At 40.3% G+C, this 19,999-nt stretch overlaps 1 protein-coding gene across 19 annotated transcripts in view; it reads right to left on the bottom strand.

Moving 5' to 3' along the window:
- Positions 1-19,999, bottom strand: part of LOC119857578 (transmembrane protein 263-B-like) — a 312,491-nt gene that overhangs the window by 236,581 nt on the left and 55,911 nt on the right. For 6 of the 19 annotated variants that reach the window (XM_043515594.1, XM_043515591.1, XM_043515588.1 and 3 more), the window contains 2 exons: positions 11,900-11,934; positions 11,311-11,414 (listed from right to left, as the gene is read on the bottom strand). The exons of the other annotated variants lie outside the window; for them this stretch is intronic. In XM_043515594.1, the coding sequence (XP_043371529.1) occupies positions 11,311-11,414; positions 11,900-11,934 (139 nt within the window). The remainder of the gene's footprint in view (positions 1-11,310; positions 11,415-11,899; positions 11,935-19,999) is intronic. 19 annotated transcript variants of the gene reach the window in all.

Genomic DNA, 19,999 nt, shown 5'->3' with positions numbered 1-19,999 from the left:
CTCAGGATCCAGCTACTGAAGGTTATCAGCAGCTGGAAAGCTGCAGATGGCCCAATGTTACACAACTTCAGCAGCACCAATGGCCATACTGGCAATAACCTGGAGCAGGAACCACACCTAATTTACACATATATTTACATGTGATTTTAATAGGAGACAAGACACTCAAAATGCAGCAAGCGTGCACAACATATTACAACACAGTAGGTGGGCAAAATATGCTTTGAGCATTGCAGGAAGAGGAACGACAATGGTAGGACTTCACTGACTCTCTAAAACCTGTTTTTTTGGCTGTCTAGCTTTATCTTGGGGGTGACGTGTAATACAGCAAGGGTCCAACTGTATTAGGCAATTGTAGTACTTTGATTTCTCTTCCCATCCTTCATTCCTATTTACAAATAAGAACTTCCAAAGAAGCTTGCACAAACAGCAGTCCTCTTATTTGTGGGAGGCAGCATGGACTAATGAATGGAGGTTTAGGATTATTTTAGGTTTCAAGAGGCTTGGGTTCTAATCCCAGCTCTGCCACTGACCTGCTAGTTGACCTTGGGCAATTCTCTTTCCTACTCTGTGGTTCAGTTTCCCCATCTGTAAAAAAGGGATAATGATACTGACCTCGTTTGCAAAGCACTGAGATCTACTGATAAAAGCACACTAGAAGTATTTTATTTGTATTATTGTGGCACCTAGGAGCCCCAGTCATAGACCAGCATCCCATTGTGCTAGGCGCTGTACAAACAGAGAACAAAAAGATGATCCCTGTATAAGACAAGAGGCAACAGATGGCTAGACAGATTGAGTATCAGGAAACAATGAGCCAATATAGTCAGTATGGTAGGCTGTTGTCTCAGCACTCCAGCAGCCTAACTGTTGTAAATGTCTTTGTAGGCCTTGTAGCAAGGAGAGTCTTAAACTGGATTTTGAAGAAGGATAATGAATTAGTTTGTGAATGCTTATAGGGAGCTTGTCCAAGGCATGAGTGGCAGCCTCGGAGAAGCCCAAAGGTGCTTGTTTGAAAATGTAACAAGTGGGTGATACAGGCTGATATCATGGGACAAACAGAGGCAGGAGTTGACCTTCTGATGCCTAATGAGAGATAGGTAAGGGGGGATAGGTCATGAAGGGCCCTGAAAGTAAAGTCAAGCAGGTTATATATGATAGGATACAGAAGTGGGAGCCAGTGAATTATTATGATGTAATTGTGTACATCAGTCAAGCACTGGACACTGAGAGAAGTTCAACAAGATTGCTTTATAGAGTGTGGATCTGAATATTGTAGCTGAATCACCAGCGCCAGAACCGGGGAGGCCATGGTCCCTCCACTTTTTAACAAAAGAAACACATGCACTGTGGGAAAAACATGATCATACTGCTAAAGGCCAAGATGCACTATGAGATCGGATGCATTCCTAGATATCCACAGCAATCCTACATAATCATGTAATCAAAACTGCATTAAATTTACATTTTTTCCTTAATAGATATCATACTGTTCGCCAGCTACAGCCTGCTGATGGTGAGTGTTAGGTTTTCTAAAAATATATTTTTGATTTGATTTTTTTAATAAAACACATTATAAAATGATTTTTCTATGGTAGTTCATATATGGGGACACATTTATCTCCCTTCAAAGTTTTTTGTTATTATTATTATTATTTTGCTGATGCCTTTTTCCAAGGATATTTACAAGTTAGGGTTACAATTGCTAAAATATATCTAAACAAGGATGATTCAATGGTAATGTTGCAGAATTGCAAGTTACAGTTCATCAATAATAATAATAATAATAATAATAGTGCAATATTAATAGTGGAGTATACACAGTAAAATGATAAATGCAAGTGAAGTACAATACATGAAGTGCAAAAATAAAATGCTGTCCCAATGTTTAGAATTAAAGTTTGTTTTTTCACTTGTTCTACCATAATTATAACTTAAATATTATAATGTGGTTATATTTTGTATTCAGGGTTATTTATGTTACAGTTGTACTTGGTGGGATATTTAAATAGTATTTTAAATTCTTCCACCACTTTGGCCTTGGTCCACTTCTACAAAGGTTCCGGTGCCCTTAAGCTCAATCAATTCTAGCTGTCTCTGGGTTCAGTTTCAGTCCAACTGAAAAATGGATCTGCAGACGACAACATGAACATTTGTGGGTCACCTGGAAAATGATACCAAAGGACAACAAGATCTTGACGCTTCTGGATGCTTTCAGAATGGGGACAACAGTCATGCTCCTTTTATTTCTTGAGCATTTTTTTTGGTGGGGGGGCGCGGTTTGCAGGTGGAAAGTAGGAAAAGTCACGTCAGTTAAGTTGCTCATAAAAATGTCTGAAGCTGCAAGCCAAACACACTCTGTGCTTCCATCAGTGATAAACAAAGATCCAAGCTCCTCTCAGAAGTTCAGTGACTCGTGCCTTAAAATATTATGTCATTGGTTGAGTCAAGTGACTTCAGACTTGCACTGATTCTTACAGAATTAGCTATAGAATGATCTTTCCACAGGCTCTCTCATCCAGCATCTGCTGTATTCTATTGAGCATATTCTTCTTCCTCCTTTCTCTCACTGATACTCCACTTTTCCAGAGGTATCTTAAAGCTTGGGGCAGCCTGTCTACATGCTTCAGCTCAAATAATCTCCTACCAAGAAGCTTTAGCATGCAATTTTGCCTACAATATGAACTGCCATATACAGCCAGCCATTCTACCACTTAAAAGTATAGAATTGGGGGAGAAGGGGAAAAAAAAACCCATAGGAACTGCCATGCTTGATAAGATCTGAGGTCCATCTAGGCCAGTATCCTGTCTCTGATAGTGGCCAATACCAAATGATTCACAGAAAGCTCAAGTAACACATTACCATAAAATTATGGAACAACTTCTTCCTAATCCCAAACAATTTGCGCCTGGTTTGTGCCCCGAACCAGAGGTTTTAAATGCCATATTTTCCATTCCAGAGGTTCTCAAACTGTGGTCTGCGGAGCACCAGTGGTCCGCAAGCTCCATTCAGGTGGTTCATAGATAGTTCCTTCTAAGGTATGCGCCTGGGTAGCCGCATGTGAGAGAATGGAGGGCCACCCACCTAATTAGTGGTGCCATGCAGGTGTGGCTCCACTAATTAGGTGCCTGGACCCTGGAGAAGACACACATATAAGGGGAGGTGGTGGCCTTGGGAGGGAATGGGGGGTAGGTGGGAGGGGGAAGTGGGATAAGAAGAGGGGGTGGAGGGAATTTGGGACATGCAGGGCTGAGGCAGCCAGAGAAAGATGCAACTTTCCCCAGCTCGAGAGCTGCGGGAGAGATGGCCGTCCTTCCCAGTCCCAGCTCTGTGGCTACTGTGACATGGGAGAGACCCCCCCACCTTTCCTAGCCCCAGCTCAGAGTCTGCTGTGGTGTGGGAGAGAGGGCAGATCCATTGCATTAGAAAGGTAAGACTACTGATATTAAAATATGAATTGTGTGCTTTTATTTGTAGAACAAAAAAAGTTTATTTTTTTTATATAGCACTTTTATTCAAAGTGCTTTACAATAGCTAGCTAATGGTACAAACAACATTTGGAAAGATCATTACATGGTCCACTGATAACCTCAGCAATTTTCAAGTGGTCCGCAAAAAAAAAAAAAAAAAGTTTGAGAACCACTGTTCTAACCCATATAATGAAGCTCTTAGACTTGATAATATCAAGTCTAAGCTAGTTCCACAAGTTAATTATGCATCATTTCGTTGAACGTCCCCTTGTTCTTGAATTTTTGTCATTGATCCTCTTCTTACCGCTAATTCACTGTATGTCCTGGACGAGTTGCTTAATATCTCTCCTCTGTTTAACCACCTGTGAAAGAAGGATGATACTTACCTCAAAAATGTGTTGTGAATCTTAATGAATTAATGCTTGTAAACACTTCACGATCTTTGAATGAAAAGGACTAAGTGCAAAGTATCATTTTTAGAATTATTACATCATGCTGAACCCTGGACTTACCCAACCATGCTTTCCTAATACCTATTCCCTATACAGCTGCTTCTGCTGTAATATTATTTGCACCAAATGACAATCTAATCAGATGAGGATTTTCCCATCTTCAAACCACTAACACAATCCTCTTAAAGGTTTCAGAGTAGCAGCCGTGTTAGTCTGTATTCGCAAAAAGAAAAGGAGTACCCGTGGCACCTTAGAGACTAACAAATTTATTAGAGCATAAGCTTTCGTGAGCTACAGCTCACTTCGGATGAAGTGAGCTGTAGCTCACGAAAGCTTATGCTCTAATAAATTTGTTAGTCTCTAAGGTGCCACGGGTACTCCTTTTCTTTTTGCGAATCCTCTTAAAATCACCCTGTTTGTCATAGGGAGGGAAATAGTGAGAAAAAAAGCCACACACCTTGTTCCATTAACCAGCATTTGGCTCTGAGTGTGGAACCTCTGACTAATAATTCCTTTATCTTCAAGAGACCCATTTACTGGATTTCAATAATAATAAATGGTGACATTTTCCATATCTTTGCCATTGCAACACTGGATTCTCATGAGAAGGATAGAAGTAGCAACTGACATCTCTTGGAACAAGATATTTATTGCTACACAAGCTAATTCCTTCACTAGTCACTCAAGGACTGAATGAACGGGCACACTCATCTTGTTCTATTGTACAGATATTTCATAGCATTAGTTCATGGATTTCTAGAGCTTTGCTGTTTGAATGCAAGAATTTAATCTATCCTAACGAAACCAGAAAGTTTCAAATCCAGTATTTTAGAGAAGGGGTGAAGGGAGAAACATCTTGTTTTCTCTCCAGTGGTAAGATGACGTTCAGGGTCTCCCCAGATTCTCTGGCTGCTCTTCACACACACAGACCTCTTCATTCTTTCCCAGTAATTCCTCCTTGAGACTCAATGAAACGTCCATGAAGCCAGAGAAAAAGTGATCGCATATGAGCAAACAAGGTATGAGTCATTATCATCTGCCATCACTCAAGCACATGAATGTGAACATTGGCACAAACCTAGACATTAAATGTAGTGATGACACTGACTCATAGGGTGCAGGAGTTAACCATCAATATAGTCATCATACCCTCTACACACTGAGCTTTGAGTACACTCTGCAATAATGAAATTGTTCATGCTTTAGACAAATGTGGCAGTAGAAGGCCTGAGGCCCCACATCAATTCAGCCTGTGTCAATGGCTAAAAATGACAAACCTGTCTAGCTTTAAAGTCCATCAACAAGAATTCCACAGAGTTTAAAGTTTATTATACCTTTTATCATTCAAACCCCAGTGACAAAGTGAATCAACGTAAAATGCAGAAGAAATTTTTTTTTCCCCATAGGAAAAAAAAAAAGCGCAAACAGCTCTTCCCCCACCCCGTCCCCATATCATATCTCTATGAAATGAATCACAGAAGAGAGAGCAATGACCCAAAACAAGTCAGAATGAAAATGAAAAGGGACAGAAAAAGGAAAAACAAAAACAGGTAGGTTCAGATGACCATTTTCATCAACTACATCATGCGAACAAAGGTCTCTTTCAAAAACATAGGTACAGTAGAACCTCAAGAGTTATGAGCACCAGAGTTATGAACTGACCAGTCAACTACACACCCCATTTGGAACTGAAAGTATGCAATCAGGCAGCAGCAGACACCCGCCCTCCCCCCCAAATAGCAAGTACAGTGCAGCAGTGTTAAACGTAAACTACTAAAAAAAAAAATAAAGGGAACATTTAAATAAAAAGATTTGACAAGGTAAGGAGCCTGTTTCTGTGCTTGTTTCATTTAAATTAAGATAAAAAGCAGCATTTTAATTTGGCATAGTAAATTTCAAAGCTGTATTAAATCAATGTTCAATTGTAAACTTTTGAAAGAACATTCTGTTCAGAGTTATAAACAATCTCCATTACAGAGATAATTTATAATTCTGAGGTTCTACTGTATTGTATCAAGCAAAAGTAAATGAAAACTGATCTCTGGGAGTAGTGGGAGAGAAGAAATGAAGGGTGAAATTCTGGCCCTATTAAAATCAATGGAAGTTTTGCCAACAACTTCCATGAGCCAGAATTTCACCCAAAGAGAAGAGAAACCCATTTTAAAATTAACAGGTATGTTGATAAATGTTTTTATTAATGGTACAAACAAGTTCTGGCTTAGATAAGATTACCTTCTGTTTCACCTAAACACATTAAAGACTGAAACATCTGTAATGGAACTGAAAACCAACTTTGTTTTTAGTGTTTAAATGACAAAAGCTAAAGATGGAGAACATTTAGCCTGCTAAGATCTCCTTAGTGGCTGCAAATGAATACATATTTCAAACTTTTAAAAAATTGCTTGTATTAAATTCCATGTTGGCAACAAGAATTATGGAAAGGGGGATCTAATTCAACGTTTTTGGATACATTGGAACAGGTTCTAAAAGTCAGAGTACTTGAGTCCCACCCACAAGTTCTGAAGAACAGTATTGATAGGATTATTAATTTATAAAGCACCAGAATTTTACACAGCTCTTCACTATTTGGGACAGGGACTGCATCTGTGACTTTCAGTCTTTATTTGGAAAATGCCTAGGATATTTTCAGTGCTACTGCAATCTAGACAAAAGAGGCCAATGATCTCTGCCCTAAGCTGCTTTCAAGCTAAATTGGATATCTTGAGAGGTCCTCTCAAGAACAGTTCCCTACTCCCACTTCCACACTTCCCTGCAGTAACTAGAAAGCTTTTTAAATGTTATTCGCCACACCTAATGTTTCTGGAAATTGGTTCATTTGTTTCAACAAGCAAAAGGGTTTTTAAGATTTAAAACCATTTCCCTACCTATCTGCAGCCTTGCAGCACTGAGATATTACATGAGAACTAACATTAAAACTAACTATTCTAGTTTCATTACTTTTTGAAATTTGCATGGACATGGTGTAAATGGAGAAAAGCCTTTAATTCCATTGATCATCAAATCCCATTAACTTACTTGTGGACCTTAGCAGGGGTAGGTGGAGCTGTTTCTAGCTTTCTGACTGAACCTAAAGCATTGTTGTGAGCAATTGTTCCTCCGCCCTGAAGTTCTTCCCCTGCAGGGTGCACAGCTATCTATACTCTGACCTCTCTTGTTCAATGTGTACCCAAGGCTGCAGGGAAGGGTAGTGAGGAGATATGGGCTGTGATGAAATCAGCATGCTAATTTCACCCAGCTTTACCCCTGTATTTCTGACATGGCTGGAGTAGAGAACAAATTACCATGCCTAGAACTGTCTGGTTGCAACCACATGCAAACGAGATGGGAAATGAAACTGATGGGTTGGGGAAAGCCACCAGAAGAGCTAAAGGAACTTATAACAGAAACCCTCATATAGGGAGACTGATCATCATATGCATCAAAAGGTGAGCAACTTGTATGAGCTATTGAAACCTAGTTATGGATGAAAATGTTTATCTACAAGGAAACAATCCAGCTTCTTATTTTATACATAAAATTCCAGTTTCCAAAAGAATCAGCTTCTTGCTTTATTTTCCAAAAACCCAGTGGTATGGGATTCTTGAAAAATCCCTCACAAAGTGACTCAAAATTTTATTTTACTGAGCAGCGTTGACAAGCAGCATACAGTGAAACAAGTTAAAACCACAAATTCCATAAACTGGTACAATCAGGTGGCCCCTAAATCTACTGCAACATACATGATGGGTAAACTATCAATTTATTCCTCCTTGTCAGAACAGATGAGCAAAAACACACACAAAAAAAAAACAACCCTACCACTAATATTCCCTATTATTTCTGCATAGATCTCCCTGTTCTCCTTATACTGACTCGGACATAGCTTCCCTGTGGTGATGCTTTATGGCCTGTGTGAAATTAAAAGCAGGAAGCCTAATGGGTCTTGTTAAAGATTAAACAGGCACAGTGTCACCTAGTGCAAATTAAACTTAACATCTCAGGTTGCTCATGTCAATTTTCTCAAACACAGGGAAAAAGGTAATTGTCAATTAATGAGACCATCGATTAAGGGTGGTAGAAATCTATAACATGGAACAATCTGGAGCTATATAATCTCAATCAGCATCCTATAATGGAAAGGCTTTCCGACAGATACACAGAGTAATTGGCTGCTCCCATGTGGCCCGTCCTCTAAGTTATACAATAGTCCAATTAAAATGTAACATTGGCAGCAGCACAATTATTTGGTTTCTATATCACAAGTCAATGTCTGTTGAATCAAAAGTTGCAAATACTAACGACGCATGCATGGAATAGTAAAATGTGGATTGCCGCCATGGGATCAACTTGAGCATCAGACACAACAGTCAAATGCACCTTAATAAGGAAATATTTCCAATCCTCCACATTCACACATAGCATATGTAATACACCACAAAATTCACATCTTCTCTTGGGCTCTGCATGGAAACCCCGGTTGCTTATCATATAGAAATTCCTTTTTCCAATCTTGGGGGTAGTTCCCCTGAATACTTTTTAATGTCATTCACAGATAAGCTGAGAAAACACTGGTTTGAGACCAACCTCCCCTTGTTATTCCAAAACATGACAAAGTTAAAAACCTAGGCATTCAGTCTGAAAGCAAGAATTAAATAATAAGTAGATCTGTAAGGTTCTGTCCTAGAAAAGTATTGGAACATGTGTATGATAATATGTTATGTTAAATCTTCTTTCTATTCCCTTGGATTTGCTCTCGTCAAGCACACCAAGGAAAGAGGTGGAGAATGAAGTGTAGACAATACGAGCAAAGGATTGACCTGGGGATGCCAAATGCAACTGTTGTTGTCAAAATGGTCCCAGTAGACTAAGGTCTTCAAGGTACTCTGCTACCATAGTGATGGGTGTGAGATAAGGACCTGAACAGAAATCAAAAGGTGCTGCAAGAAATACTTTCCAGCTTTCTCCCATGAGGTCGCATCTCATCAGATAGAATGATCTGCTGAAAGAAAATGAGTTACCTTGACCCACATTTCCTTCCTTGATGCTGAACCTCCCCAGTTAGGATAAATCAGGTTTAGAAGAGATTTTCGAAAGGGAAAAATAATTTTACCGTACCAGACTTTTGTTTTGCTTTACATATTTTTTTAAACAGTCCAATAGCTAGTAAGGAACAGAGTCGAACATTTTCTATCATGAGACAGAGATAATATTTTGTCCCCACAAACTGCTAATGATATAGCAACTCAAATGTCTACGATGAAAGCCAGTATCTTTGTATTAAAGTTGTAAACATGTCTGAGTATTACATGGTTGCTTATAGGGCCAGATGGAATGTCTTCTCTTAGCCATCTTGGAAATGTTTTACATTCTTTGTACAGAGACTTTCCAGAGAGTCCATATGTTCTTTAACAAGGAAATTCATCATACGATCCATCGGTTGGAAAACACAATTAGGTAGCCAACACATAGTTCTTATGTTCACACTGAAGGTATGGAGATTGCTGGACATATTAATGTGGTACATCCGACTAAAAAAAAAAAAAACACAACAGAATCTGGAAATTATAGTCATATGCTCTTCAAAACAAAGCTAAGGGGTTCTCCTTGAAGCTCTAAAATTCTGACTTGACTCTTGTAGAAATAATACATTTGAGAGACAGGCAGTTTTCTTTAAGACTAGTGCTACCATGCCAGTCATCTACAGGAATGAGGTCTATCAGTTTCTTCCCCCATGGAGCATTATATAAGTTCTCCACTGACTCCCTAATGAAAGGACTGGAGAAAAGTTTCCACAGTTTTGAATAATATTTCACTTAAACACTAGGCACTAATTTAACAGAAGGCAATATAGATATTCACTATTTATTTTCTCTCGTTCTTGGTGAAGATAGATCTGTGTTTGAGAGTTCATCAGCTCCTACATTTTATCCCTAAACTGAAGTCCATTCTATTTGAGACATCACAGTTGGGTTGCTGTGAAAAGGATGATCCTAGTGCACAGCGGAATGAGCAGCAAGTTACAGGCAAAACAGATGCACTCTGTTAGTAAATATGACACTTAAAAACAAGTCAGCTTTTATTTTGTATCTATGTACCCCAGAATTTTCCCAAGGCATCAGTAGCTCCATAACAGTATCTTGCAATCTAACTTCAAGCATTGTTATGGGTTATGCACAAATCAATAGGTCAAAATTATCTCCCTGATAAGAGTTATTACACTTTACAGAAGTTTGCCTCTGTGGTTTGATGGAGCCTTGACCAACGAAGGCATCCAAAACTATTCCATTCCAGTCAGGTCCTATACTACATCCATCTCCATGGTATGTGTGTACGCCATTCTATTTTCTGTTGGGTTGCCGATAGATCCAGCATTGAAGATTATACTGTAGTTTGAATGCTATGCTGGCTAACGAAAACACAAGTCTGTCCACTTAGGACATATTTGTTTTAGAAAACAGATGAAGGCAGATCTTGGATTCAGATTCCATTAGAATTTCTGAGTAATAATCTAGGGGAAAAGAGAATTAGGATACCTAATTGAAAGCTAAATGCTACACTGCCTTTATTTTAAAGAAAAGCCAATGCAAAAAGTCATTTTAGCAGGCAAGTTGTAAAGCAATACTCAACAATTTGATCTCTAAATGTCTGCATTTCATTCTACTTTATATCATTTGCATTCTTTAAATACCTCATTCCAGCAACCAAATATTTTTAAAATAAGAGGAATGATTCCTCAGGCAAGTTGGTTTTTTTTTTTTTTTTAAACTGGTGATTTCTCTTTTAATACATTCCAGTTTAGGACAGTGGGTCCAGCTCTGTAAGTGGCAGGTGGACATGCTAACAGATGCCAAGCAAACAGAGGTACAGAGATGGCTTATGGAAAAGGGTTCTCTGAATTTCCAGTACTGCAAGAGTTAATGGAAAAAAAAGGAATTTGACAGACAATTCAATGACATACAAATGCAGCTCTGACCCAACCCATCACCATAAAATTTCTGCATGGAGAGCTGCAAAAGGGAGTCCTCTCTTCACTGACTTGGATGTCAGTTTCCAACAATCTCGTGAAATACATAGGTGTGGTAGACTAAAGAGGAGTTTGGATATAGCAAATCTTGGCAACTAGGTTGGGCACCAGTGCCATTTGGACACCTGGATCTTGTAGGACTAGATATTTAGCCAATGTGGCAGAAATGCCCAGAAACGTTTAGGCTATTAAGAAAGAAAGACAGGTCTGATACACTCACTTTTAAAAATCTCTCTCTCTTTCTCTCTTTGGGAGTCTGAGCCCCCAATGAACACTTGGGTTTTACTGCTGTGCTTAGTTTTTGAAAATCAAATAGATTTTTCTTTTCCCTTTAATGAAAAATAACATCAGGTTATTACTTACAGTCTTGAAAGAGCCAGCAGATACTCCAGATGCCTGGATATTTGATGATGCAGAAATACCCAAGAAATACAGGCAAAAAAACCCCAAACCAAAACAAAAAAACCCTGAGGAATAAATATTGTGTTTAGTGAGGATTTAAAATTCCCAAGGTGATTTCAAAAGATCTTTTAGGGCTTTTGAGAAGCAATAGGATGGGAGGGGTGTCAACATCCCATTAACAATACATTCATTGTCCATGTCAGATGGAAAACACTACAGAGCTTGGCGTCTCATTAATATCAGAGTCATTCATTTGTTTACAAATAGAATTTCACCCTTGGAACAGAACTTTGAATTTTAAGCACTGGGAGCATCACAGTGCGTTGGACACTGTCACACAGGCTATTACAGTTTTAACGCACAAGCTAAGCAACAGCACAGCAGCATTGCAGAGATAGGCTGAAGAGCTGTGTTTGAATAGCAGCGTGAAACTGTTTCATTAAGGCCTTTTTTTAAAGAATTATTGAACTTATTAAATTTAATGTCAAGCTTGAAATTAAATACCCCAATGAATTAAATATATTAAAGATGAGAAAAATCACTATAGTACCTGGCATTACATCTCTCGGCTGTACAGTGAACTCCCTATACATGGAAGAGAAAAATCAATGCAAACTGGATCAGTTCTGGTCTAGCAATAAGGGACAGAAGCTGGTGAGAATGATGGTAAGTCCCGCAATTATTCTTGTGCTGGATTTACAGCAGCCATCACCAAAAAAAAGAAAAGAAAAGAAAAAGAAGCAGTGTGGCAGGTATTAGAGGCAATTGTTCTGCAGGAAAGGGTGATACATTTTCTGTGATTGCTATCATTTTGCCTCTTTGGATTCATTCTTTTTGGCTGTTGCATCACCAAAAGAATTCATCTGTTGCAAAGTCTACCAGTTCTATGGTTTCCTAGTTGATTAAAAACTTCACAGGTCCCATAAACACACAGTAACATTTGCTGGACTTGCTGGATGTCAAGTGCACATGGTTGTGAAAGCAAAGGGTCAGTGGCAAACTGTTTTTGAGGGGGAGGAGGGAGCAGACCACTAAAAAAATTGTTAGAAATCCATGAGTGACAAATGAAATTATGTGAAGGAATGAAGTCATCTTATCCTGACTTGCAAACTGGCTCTCCACCTGCATATGCTGACCTTTTATGATGAAATCATCAATGAATATCCAAGACCCCACATACTCCATAGCGAGCAAATTCTAAATTCTGCAGCAGGATCCTTGAATTCTGTAGAGCTCAGGTAGAAGTGCAGTGGAAGCCTCATTTAAATTGATAAATGTTCATGTTTTAATTAAATAAAAACCTCCAATATAGGCAGAGCAGATGCCCCATCTTATTTATTATGATATTAAATTCAACTTATTCTATCCTGTCCCCACATTCAGTTTTCATTGTGCTAGAGATTTTTCTACTGACAGTGCACAGCTGCATAGTCGAAGCTGTCAGGGAGAAGCTGGAGGCTTTGGCAGTTGAGCAGAGGGATTGTTGGGACTTTTGACTCTCAAGCAGACAGGAGAGGTAATTTTGGGTTTGAGATATATGCATACGCTAGATGTTTCTGCAAAAATGTTCAGTAATAACATAGTTAATGATGACATTTTTAATTACAAGCATTAGGGTCCAGAGTTATCGCCCTACTGAGATGAAGAGAGCAGGTCGGAACCTGTTTCAGGCTGCCTGGAGACTTGAGCAGATGTAACTGCATCAACAGACAGTTCACATTTTTCTTTGCAACCACAAGAGCTAGAAACAATGTTTTGTCTAGATCCCGCATAAGAAGATGAAATAATCCTTATACTGGATAATTCTGAAATAGCCTGCCATAGGGGAATCATGTTTATTATGGAGGTGCCTAAGGGCCAGTCAAGAATGGGGCTCCACTGGGCTAGGCACTGTACAAAACACACAGTAGTAGATGATCCTTGACTTAAATTGCTTCCCATATAACCCCAAGCAGTAAGTGGTTGGTTTGTGACTTGAGGACTAAGGGTTTATAAGCCCTTTAAGATTTCCAGCTGTGGATGTTCTCATGCCCCTTGGCCCCATTTCTAATCTTTTTGAGTCCTGATAAGCTCTCCATTCTTCCCAATGATATCTTGTGGCAGCAAGTTCCACAAGTTAATTTGGCATTTTGTTAAATATATGTATAGAGCCGGCATTGTAACTACAGCAGTTCCCCCTTGTGGCCTTTCTGAGCACCGCTCACCCAGCTGTGGGTCTCTGCTGGCATGTCTCTGTCCCAGAGAGATGCAGTATGGTGGTGGTTTGGCCCTGTCAGGGCATTTAAGGTTCAAATGTAATCAGAAATAAAAACAAAGAACTCAAAACCAGGGCTGCCCACAAACCATCGGTGGGGCCTGGCCCTTCTCTTCAGGGCTTGTTTTGAAAACAGCCTGTGCTTCTGCCACTTCTGTTCCCAAGATATGTTCGTTCCTTCCAGGAGGGTTTGTCCAGCTGGCAGGTGAGCTCAGTCTCAGGGCTGCAGCCAGGCTTCTTTCCCACCAAAATGTTTCAGAGTAGCAGCCGTGTTAGTCTGTATTCGCAAAAAAGAAAAAGGAGTACTTGTGGCACCTTAGAGACTAACAAATTTATTTGAGCATAAGCTTTTGTGAGCTACAGCTCACTTCCACCAAGAGAAGCAGAGCTCTGTCCTCCTTCCTGGTCTGCTCTGGACTAAGGTAGGCCCTCTACTTTCACCTCCCCTCTTCACATCTGACGCTGGCTGCAGGTGTAGTTGGGCAGGGCCAACTGGGTCCACAGGCTTTTCCTAATCCTATCATTGCCAGTGGGGAGCCTATCAGCTTCCTTAACCCCATTATTGCAGGCATGGGGGGCCTCTCTGCCCCACCACAGGCATAAACAGTCAGATGAGTCAGAACTATTTTTGCTACATGAATTTTCTTCAATTAAACTGGCTACATGATATTTTAAAAACAAACAAAAAAAAAAGATTGCAATTGCTTTTGGTTGTGCAAAGACTGATCCTCAGAAGATGGAAAAGCTCTTATATCCCACTTCTTTAGAAAATGGTATCTTGACATGGCAGAAATTGCTTCATATGACCATCCTGTTTATGAGAGTAATGACAAACTTGAAAGGTTTCAGAGTAGCAGCCGTGTTAGTCTGTATTCGCAAAAAGAAAAGGGAGTACTTGTGGCACCTTAGAGACTAACAAATTTATTTGAGCATAAGCTTTCGTGAGCTACAGCTCACTTCATCGGATGAATGTAGCTCACGAAAGCTTATGCTCAAATTAATTTGTTAGTCTCTAAGGTGCCACAAGTACTCCCTTTTCTTTTTGACAAACTTGAAGAATTTCATGCAATAGTGAAGACTCTCTCATCTAAAAGAGAGAACAGATGTGCAAGACGAAGGCCTATTTTGTTGCTACGGAGGTGTCGCAGGGTGTGTGTGTGTGTGTGTGTGTATACATATAAATAAAGTGTTTGCTTGTTTTTCATTGCCTATCTGTATTTTGTTTTAAAATCAATGGACTCAGAAAAAGAGAAAATTGTTGTTTGACTTTTTTATTACTGTAATCTCTTTGTACATTTGAGAAAGTACAAACCAGCAAAGGGGACGCACGTCTCAGTTTCACACAATTCAGTGACCTTCCTCCTATCCCCACTGGTACACATATATCATGTTCATGTTAGAGTGCAAGACTGAAAAGGAAAATATTTCTCTGACTAACTTGGTGGTTGATGGCACTCTGCTCCTGTCAATGTGGCAAATGGAGTCTACCACAGCATACTCATCTGTACTGCCAGAGAAACTACTCCTGCCTGTCAGTCAAGGAATGGAAGAGAGATGAAACCCATTTCCATGATGAATAAAATCAGAGGTAATTAAGGTCAGAATGTCTTCAGTAACTGCTGGGACGGAACTTCATTTAATGTTATTACATTCCAGCTGAACTCATGACCAGGGTCAGTTTACCTTTCTCTTCCCTCCCCTTGTCGCCCCCAACCCCCACGCTCACCCCCAGCCATTGAGCTTTACAGATATTTACTACTTTATGTAGTAAAGACAGCGTTTTTTCCTCTTTGGGGCGGGGTAACAAAGGGAAGCAAAGTCTTAAATCCAAAAGAACAGTAGCGCCTGTTACAAATGGAAGACAGATTTTAGTACTATAAATGGAAAACCTGTTTTAAAAGGAATGTGAAATTCATGGGTGTCCAAATTGCTTGGCCTGCGAGAAGCCCAACAAGGGACTCTATTGATGGTTGTGTCTGAAGCAATGAAAACCTGAAAGGACGTACCTGACGACAATTTTTAGAAACAGAAGCAGGGTCCACAGCTGGAGTTGCTCTGCAATTGAATGAGTGACCCTTCTACTACTTGTCCATTACAATTGGGCAAACACATCCTAGGTATTCCAAGCGAGGCTGAAGACTCCATTTTCCTGTCAGCTCTTTGCTACACTGAAAACTGGAATAATGAGTAAAGAGACATAAGAGAACACAGCAGGGGTCAGCATTTTTGATTGAGGGCTTTGCTCAGCACAAACTGCGGTGGTGGTGATTGGCGTGGGGAAGGAGGTCTTCCTCTCCAAACCAACTGATGAAAAGCCAGACAGCTTTCCTCTAGTAATGGAAATCAGCAAGATCTTCCTCTGGGACTCCCAGCCACACATGCTTTTACAAACTGTAGCCTCCCAGAGTCCTCATTTTTTCACATCATTTTCTGAAACACTTGCATGCCAGGAGGGGAAATGTAGGGGCTGGCAAAAAGAATTGATTATTTAGCTCTAATAATAAAGTTTAAAATACCTTGGGCCTTCACTGCACCTTTTAAAGAGCTGCTGACCAGTCATGAAAGACTCTGGCTATTGAAAAATAGTTCCGCTTGTGTTGTGTATTACATATCTTCCGTATTTCATCTCTCTGGACATAACTCATGACGACATCAACATGAGAACAGGGTTTCTCTCAACAGTTCATTTTCTCCAGCTGCTTTTGCTCCACTCCACTCACATTTCTCTATCTGCGAGAGCACAACTTGTTGCTCTGGAAAGGATCATGCCAGACAGAGGAGTAGAATTTCACTTTTGGAATGAGGAGGTGAACACAGAAGTTTTGTGGATAAGGGAGGGATACGAAAATATATTGTATACAATGCAAGCAGAACTGCTTGCAAAAAGACCCATTTTTCATTCCTCCATGAGGCGTCAGCAGCTCTTTAACAGATTATTCTCCCACTTACAGCTGTCAGAAGCATTGACCTTGTTGTTGAGATCAGCTTGCTGGGCAGGCTCAAAGACCATTCATACTATTACAGAGCTGTCAAAACCAAGAAAGCCCCGCTACAGCCATAGGGCCATGCCCTACAGCTGTCTACCTCCACAGCCTTTCAGAGTGGTGGTGGGGGGGAGAGACAGGCAGCTGCCGCAATGCCCTCTCACAACAGGGGACATTGAGTGCCTTCAGTTCCCACCTGAGATATAGCAATTGAGGGCACTCAGCTCCTTGTGAGATCAGATCTATGATGATTCACAACTCTGGACAGCATTATTTGTGTATTTTAAACCTTGCATGTGGTGTTTGAACACAGGCTAAAGGACATATTTTGCTTTAAGTTGCTCTGTGGGGGCCTACTGAACTGGCTCAGTGTTGTTTTGTCATAAGTGTGGGACCTAATTATAGTGTGTGATGTGAAAATGTAACTTAAGGCCACAATTGTTTGTTTCCATGCCAATTAATTAATATTGTGCATTCAACAGTCCCTCATTCTTCAGACATTGTCTTATACACACACAACTCCCACTCACTTCCCACGCACACCCCATTTAATCATGTCCCACATATGGGTGATAATTTTGGAATGAGCTGTACACCCAGAACCCTGACATGGGGGGGGAGGGGGGAAAGGAGAGCAGAAACTGAAATTAAGGAGGGAGAGGGAGAACTGGGGGAAAAAAATCGCTTTGCCACCTTTTCAAATTTTATCTTTGAAATGAATTAATTATGACATGGAAATAAAGACATTCTGAATATCTTGGAATTTAAACTCAGGAAAGCAGCAAATGTAAGCTCAATGATATAAAAAAATTGCCAATCTATTATTCTAATCATAACTGTCATCACACGTTTAAGCACAGTTTAATACCCTGATTAATGTCGACTTTGGCCCTCTGCAGCCCTCTGCAGGGTTGTCTGCAGTAAGCGCATAGCAAACGAAAATTAAAAAGAGATAGAAGAATGGAAAATTCCCATTACCGGATATCTTTCCCATCAGAGTGCTCACTATGAACAACACACTCACAGGAAATGTCTGTATCTGCTCTTTAGAACGCTAACCCACACAGAATCAAATGGAATTAGCGTGAAGCATTCTATGTGGACAATGCAATCAGACCCTGCCTTTTGCAGTCCCCAATTTTGTCAAGAGCATCTTGTCTACATAGAACATGTAAAGCAAATATTCCCAGCTAATTAGCTATTAATTAGACCAATGAACTGGAAAGTTACAGATGTTAGCTATGGCGAAGGACAAAAAAGGATAATACCCTGAGTCTGAGTTGTTCTGACTGTCCCTCCACTCCTCCACCTGCCACAGAGCACATTTTCTTAATGTTTTTCCCAATCTAGATTTAAATATTAGTTTACAGAACACATGACCATGCTGGGAAATCACACAGAAGATGGCTGGACTTAGTCCAATGGAAACAAATTACAAAGCCAAGGTCAATCACCTGAGAAAGCTTTGCCATCAGATATGGAGTATACCAACTTGAGTTGAGACAGGAAGTGTTTCCCAGCTGATTTTAACTACTATGGATGTTCAGATATTTAAGGAAATGAGCTTGGACCCCTCAGCCTTGTTCCTCATTACAAAGGCGATGACTACACTGCAATATAAGCCTGGGCTCAGATTCAGGCTCGAGCCCAACCCCCACTTCTATCTACACCCAATTCTGCCTAACTCTTACCAGCAAGTCCTTCAGGCCTCGGATCCCCTGGGGGGAGGGGATAAGAGGTTCAAGCCCAAGTCCCATAAGGACTCGAGCGCAAACTCCATTCTTTTGAAGTGTGGACACAGTTTGGGTCCAGGTCCTTCTGCCTCTGCTGGTCCCTCCTCCTCTGCAGCACAGGCAGACTCCAGCAGGTCCCTGGGATTCAGAACTGTCACGGATCAATCCAAGAGGAAGTGTTTCCATGATGAATTTATGGTGGACATTCTGGACAGGGCCAACACCAGAAGGAGAAGGATTCATGGCAAATGGAAAGGCACAGATAGGCTACAGAGCAACAGGACAGAATTGCAATGTGCAAGAAGAGGCATGCAACACAGTTTATGGAGTAGGACCATCGGCTGAAGGAAGAAGATAGAGCACAGCATAAAGACCACAGCATAAAGCCTGTTTGAGAGGCTGCTTGCACTTCTGGCTGCAAGAGTACCAGCTCCTACTGTACCCGCACCATGTCCTGAGTCTCCCGCATGGTACCACGTGCTGCAGACCAGGAATACTGTGGAAAAATCCATGGTTGGCTGGCCCATGCAACAGTAGTCAGACAGTACAAATGTACCACCTGCAGGCCTTCACCCCTGTGCAGAGGTGCCAAGTGCATCCTAAACATGCAAGAAAGGGAAGGAGAACAGGGGCCCAGGGGACATGCAACATTAGAGTCTTCATTTCTTGGTATTGGTTAACAGTGTTTGCATTGTTAAATGTTCAGTTTCTACACTATTTCATTAATGGTTTTGGTGTTGGTTTATTACTGGTGTTTTGGTGTGCTAATGGCAGCTAATAAACAAACATATAAGGGACTAGTAAAGTTGTTCCCAATTTCTCAATACATTTATTTACATCAATCCATAGTTCGTCACAACCCCCCCTCCCCATTTCATAAGCAGTCATGTTACCAACAAGTACAATATACATCAATCCTCACCTCCAGTTCATAAGCCAACCTCTCATCCATAACTAAAATACTTAACTACTTCCCCACTTCACTGCACGATGTTACAGTAAATAAGGTACTGTCATCATTCTACAAACACATTCATAAATATATGAGTCTCCGTCTTTTATTGGCCCATGCAATTGCATAATGTGGGTTCACAGAGCATCCCTGATTTCTGTTGCATGGGTGCATCCTGCACCAGGTGTGATAGGTTCACTTTCTGGTTGAGTGTACCAATTTAGCAATCCATTACTGTCATAGGTCCATTCAGGGGAGAAATTGCTCACCTTCAATTTCAGCAAACCACAATAACATGGACAGCATTGATGGCACTGGAATCCAAAAACAGGTATGTAAACAGCACCAATACGATTTCAGTCCACCAAAAACACATTCAACCACTATTCTATACCTGCTGAGAGTGTAATTAAACTTTCTTTCACCAGGTCCTCTGAGATCAGGACATGGTTTCATAAACCAAGGCAAAAGTTGTAAATGAGGCTGGTTGTTGGTGTTTCTAACCTCACAACATATTTCAGTAACACATATAGTAATACTTCACATTCAATGATAGTACATACAATCCAAACAGGATATTAATGTTCTATAGATCAAGACTTTTAAAATGATACCTCACAAGGTATACTTTGTACAAAAAATATCTTAATCATATCACCATAGCGAATATGGGGGTTCCGTGGTGCTACGTTGACATACAGACTGTCACAGGTATCCTTTGCAGTTT

The sequence above is a fragment of the Dermochelys coriacea genome, chromosome 6 (genome assembly GCF_009764565.3).
Source record: "Dermochelys coriacea isolate rDerCor1 chromosome 6, rDerCor1.pri.v4, whole genome shotgun sequence".
Classification (NCBI taxonomy): domain Eukaryota; kingdom Metazoa; phylum Chordata; order Testudines; family Dermochelyidae; genus Dermochelys; species Dermochelys coriacea.
This window is presented reverse-complemented; position numbering and strand designations above follow the sequence as displayed.